Here is a 5511-nt window from a genome sequence, read left to right on the forward strand (position 1 = left end):
GCTGTAAGGAAATATTTGGACTCTGCATGCCACCATACAAGCTCTTCTGTATGAATGATGCCTTACTAAAGTACTATAACAGATTAAGGGGCTGTAATTCCCCCAAAATATATGCGACACTTTTCATACTTTGATGCTTAAACATCTCAACATTTCTTGATGGCTTAGCCTATTCAGCCACATAGGGACCCAAGAGATAAGGGGGCCACTATCATGTCCAAAGCAAGTGGATTATGATGAGATCTTGGACTGCAAAGGACCCTATATTGTTATTGAACAACAGCCCCCTTCTGTCTGTGTCCGCTACTGGACTGAGCAGACCAGGCAGAAGCACTGCACAAGTCTATGTTTATAGTCTTCCATACACTGTATGTGAAGATGAATGCAAAGAGCTCTCCTCTAAGAGGAAATAGTTGGTAGTTTGGTGCATCCATTGGAGGTACCTCCCTCCTATAAGTGAATGTCTGACCTATTTGCAAGATGGATACTTAGTCAAATCAGAGTCTTTAAGAACCCAACAATGAAAAGACTTTGGATTGGTGAAATATCAAGTCATGTGGCAAGGATCATGAGAGACTAAAACTAAAAAGAGCAATCCCATTATTTTCTTATTGGCTAAATCTATGAAAATGTCTTAAAATGTGAAAATGTATGACTGCAGATTGCTAAAACATGACAGTGTGCAATGTGCACACTGTCAGGATCCCCTCGATTTCTAACTTGAGTGGGCAGTCACATTCTTTTAGCTGTGGCCACTTTTTGTCCGCTTCTCTCAGTAGAACATTGAGAGAAGCAGGAGAAGTTGCTACTCAGCATATGATCACAAACATGCAAATTGTATACTTCCAGTCTCGTGACCACCCGCTCAAGCTGGAAATAGAATCCTGATATTGTGCATATTGCACACTTTCATGTTTAGTTGAAATTTAGATGAAGCCTTTGAAAACTGCAATACATTTCCATTTTTATGAGTGATTATCACAATCCCTCCTGTTACAACCTGAACATAAATGTGAAATGCCAAATAATAATTTGACCCTTCCTTATAATCAAATAATAAAGCGTTGACCATATTTTGCATTGCTTTTTGTTTCCATAAAAGTTTTTCATTGCAGGCAAAATGGAAGATGTTAATAAAACTAAAGTGTCAGAATTTGTTCTGTTGGGCTTTACCACCTTTGATACATTTGAGAACATCCTTTTTTTTGTTGCTCTTCTGGCATACCTTGTATCTATATCTGGTAATGTTGCTATTATCATATTAGTGCAACTTGAACTTTCTCTTCATACTCCTATGTACTTTTATATCACTATTTTTGCTTTTCTAGAACTAATGCTTGTCTCCGTAACTATTCCAAAACTCTTAGCCCTCCTTCTGCAGGCTACCGAGACCATATCAATGTTCGGCTGCTTTGTCCAGATGTATGCCTTAAATGCCTTGGGCGAGACTGAGTGCTTTCTTCTTGCCCTCATGGTCTTTGATCGATATTTGGCTATCATCCACCCCTTACATTATTCGACTGTGATGACCCCTATATTTTGCTGTGCATTAGCAATTCTTCCGTGGATGGCTGGATTCATCATTTCTTTTACACCTACACTTTCCACTATTCTTCTCGAATACTGTGGTCCTAACAAGATCAATCAGTTCTTCTGCGACTTGGCTCCATTGCAGAACTTGGCTTGTTCTGACCCATTTTTCAGCAACTTGGCCACTCAGTTTGCCGCCGTTCTTTCTGTTGTGCTTCCGTTTATCGCCATTGCAGCATTATACACCCACATTATAAGGGCAGTATTTAAAATGAAGAGTGCAGAAGGCAAACAGAAAGCGTTTTCCACCTGCTCTTCCCATCTGATTGTTGCTTGCCTGTTTTATTGCACAGTTTTTGCCGTATACATCAGGCCAAAAGGGAGCGAGTATGACAAATTTCTCGCACTCATGTATACTGTGGTGACTCCACCATTGAACCCATTTATTTATACTTTAAGAAATAGAGAGGTGAAAAACTCTGTAAGAAAATTATTTAGGCAACTTCTAAACGGACATTTTCTCTTGTCTTTGTAAGCAATTTTCATTTGGACAAGCTTTTAGATTACATTTTTTTTTTTGCACAGAATTTGACATTGTTGTATCATATTATTGCACTATAAAAATAGCATAACATAGTATTATCAAATAATATAACAAAATAAATTTTTAATAATCATTAATCATAAAAATCCTTTGAGAGAGTCACTCTCACTCTCGGGGAAAAAGAAAGGATCGGCAGTCTGATATCAGACACATCGGATCCTTACCACCCATACAGTTAATTGTCTGGGGCCGCCAAACACATTAGACTGTCAGCTATATCGTCTAGTTCAGACTACATTAGTCTAATGTATATGGGGGGCTTATAATGAGCTAAGATCTTAAAGGCAGGTAGTTGCCAACTTGTACTGCCCTATAACAATCTCTCCTGACTCAGAGGGGTCACCGGCAATTCCATGCTTCTGTTGAAGTCATGTCGACAGAGCAGTTTCTTCTCTTCCGCTCTGCTCTGTCAATGGGGTGTCACTGCTGACATCATGCAGATTGACAGCCAGCTCAGCCTATAGCAATGATGAGTTGGTGGTCAATCAGCACATCATCATCAGTGACGCTCAGTCAATAGAGCAGAGTGGAAGAGAAGGAGCTGCTCTGTTGATGTGAGACCGAAGGAAGCAGGAAAATTGCCGCCTGATCCACAACACATTGTTACAAGACAGAACATCAACTACCTGCTGGTAAGTTTTTAGCCCAAAATAAAAAAAACAACTCCTGGGTATTGCGGCGCTCACTTTAACAATCACCACATCTGTAAAATGAAAAATAAAGTTTTTTACTTATAAGTAGTATCAAAGGGGAATTACCATTTACATGTCTCATGTTACCAAATTGACAAAAGCAATAAACCTGAAAATTACAAGGAAATAAAAAGAAAACTATTTTTTATGTTCTATAATGATTAGATATAAAAGCAATTACAATGTTTGTTATTGCCGGGTTTACTCCAATTAACATCCTCCAGTAGTTCTGTGCAACCAGGAGGAGCATGATCAATTGTCACCGCTACGATCTCTAGCAATACTATGTCTGTGCAGTGCAGATATCCTGATCATGCACAGTAACCATAACCTCCATAGACAGGAATAACAGGTGCAAAATCACAGTGATGTCTAAAGCCCCCGTCTCACATAGCGATATCGCTGCTGTGTCACGGTTTTGGTGACTCACCAGCGACCTCACCAGCGATGTCGCTATGTGTGACACTTTGCAACGATCAGGCCCCTGCTGTGAGGTCGCTGATCGCTGCAAAGTGTCCTGGACCATTTTTTGGTCGTTGGCCTCCCGCTGGCCAGCACACATCGCTGTGTGTGACCAGCGGGACCAACGATCTGGCTGGTAACCATGGTAAACATCGGGTTACTAGGGGCACGCGCGCACTTAGTAACCCGCTGTTTACCATGGATACCACTCTGCTACGGTGCGCGGAGGCTACCGTTCACCTTAGCAGAGTCGTATCCATGATAGACATCGGGTTACTAAGTGCGCGTATGCCCCTAGTAACCCGATGTTTATCATGGATACGACTCTGCTAAGGTAAACGGTAACCTCTCGCGCACCGTAGCAGAGTGGTATCCATGGTAAACAGCGGGTTACTAGGGGCACACGCGCACTTAGTAACCCGATGTTTACCATAGTTACCAGCCTGCTACTGCTTAAGCAGCAGGCTGGTAGCGGGAGCAGGACATCGTGGAACGATTCTTTCCACGATATCGCTGCTCCCCTGATCGCTGGTGATCCTGCCTGTTTGACAGCTCACCAGCGATGTATTAGCGATGCAGCAACGATCCCTGACAGGTCGTATCATTGTCGGGATCGCTGCTGCATCGCTTAGTGTGACGGGGCCTTTATACAGTATATTCTCCCATATATTGCAGTCATCACACCACATAATAAAGCACAGACAATTAGGAGGGACTATCATAGACTGTATAAAAGCAGAATCAGGAAATGCAGCAGCTACTTTTTGGTGAATCTGTAAAATGAAAAGATGTCACAGCTTAGCAATAGAGAAAGAGAAAGAAAGCCATAAAACATTGAATAACATTACCGAGAGTGTGTGACGGCTCAGCAGGAGAGATTGGGGAATTGATCCACAGGACTCTGGTCCATTGGTCAGTTCTGACTGCTGGGTGGGAGGACTGCAAGTCTCCTCTTACCTTCTGGAATTTCCAGCTTTTCTTTTGTTTAGCAGGGCTGTCATCTTGTCATTATTGCGGCATTTTGCAGACACGATGCCAAGCCAGTTTGGCTAATCAAAAGAAGAACCGGTGTAACAGGCCAGATTAACCCCCCTGCCCAGAATATACCCGGGGTTAAAGTGGCCTAGGCCAGATTATACCCCGGGTATATTCTTGCCTAGGCCAAACTATACCCCAGGGTATAAATTGGCCTAGGCCAGTTTATACCCCTCTGGGCCAGAATATACCCCGGGTATATTATGGCCTAGGCCAAACTATACCCCGGGGTATAAATTGGCCTAGACCAAATTATACCCCTCCAGGTCAAAATATACGCCAGCTGCTGTAGATCCAATTTTTCACGCTTTTGAAAACCATTGAGTGATATACTTAATAACGGGGCCCCAGTCAGTGCACAGGGGCCCCAGGCAGCGCACAGGGGAGCAGAGACAGCGCACAAGGGGGGGAAGAGACAGCGCACAAGGCCCCTGTGAGCTGTCTCAGCCCACCTGTGCGCTATTTGGGACCCCCTGTGCGCTATTTGGGACCCCCTGTGCAATGTCTGGGGCCCCTGTGAAACATCTGGGGCCCCGTTCTTGAGTATATCACTCAATCCTGTGCGATGTCTGGGGCCCCTGTGTGATGTCTGGGGCCCCTGTGTGACGTCTGGGACCCCCTGTGCGCTGTCTGTGACCCCTGTGTGATGTCTGGGGCCCCGTTCTTGAGTATATCACTCAATCCTGTGGGATGTCTGGGGCTCCTGTGCGACGTCTGGGGCCCCTGTGCGATATCTGGGGCCCCTGTGCAACGTCTGAGGCCCCGTTCTTGAGTATATCCCTCAATGGTTCTCATATGCGTGAAAAATCTGATCTACAGCAGCTGGGGTATATTCTGACCAGGAGGGGTATAATCTGGCCTAGGTTAATTTATACCCCAGGGTATAGTTTGGCCTAGGCTATAATATACCTATGGTCTATACCCCTCTAGGGCAGAATATTAGTGTGCTTTTTCTGCTGTAGTGCTACAGTATATATAGATGCACATACACAAACCATATACAATTTCATGCTGCTTTTGTCAGGTTTTGATGCGTCTGCAGCAGATTTTCCTCTTCCACGTGACACAGAGAAATCTGCTGTGATTCTGCACAAAAAATCCACATCATTGGGATGCGGATTTTGATGCAGATTGGCTGCTGATTTTTTCCCTGTGGAAAAACAGCAGCAAATCTAGTGCATGGGAACG

General features: G+C 43.8%; 1 protein-coding gene across 1 annotated transcript; it reads left to right on the top strand.

Annotated features, from left to right (window-relative positions):
* Positions 1–1120: 1120 nt before the first annotated feature.
* Positions 1121–2065, top strand: LOC141152600 (olfactory receptor 2C3-like). Its single transcript, XM_073637155.1, has one exon. The coding sequence runs from the start codon at positions 1121–1123 to the stop codon at positions 2063–2065; it is 945 nt and encodes a 314-aa protein (XP_073493256.1).
* Positions 2066–5511: the final 3446 nt, after the last annotated feature.

This window comes from Phyllobates terribilis, unplaced genomic scaffold, assembly GCF_046119375.1.
Source record: "Phyllobates terribilis strain yellow unplaced genomic scaffold, ASM4611937v1 Scaffold_6__1_contigs__length_29720123, whole genome shotgun sequence".
NCBI classification, from domain to species: domain Eukaryota; kingdom Metazoa; phylum Chordata; class Amphibia; order Anura; family Dendrobatidae; genus Phyllobates; species Phyllobates terribilis.

What these genes read in the sequence shown, in the direction of transcription:
- LOC141152600 (XM_073637155.1), top strand. Translation starts at nt 1,121, where the DNA reads ATGGAAGATGTTAATAAAACTAAAGTGTCAGAATTTGTTCTGTTGGGC.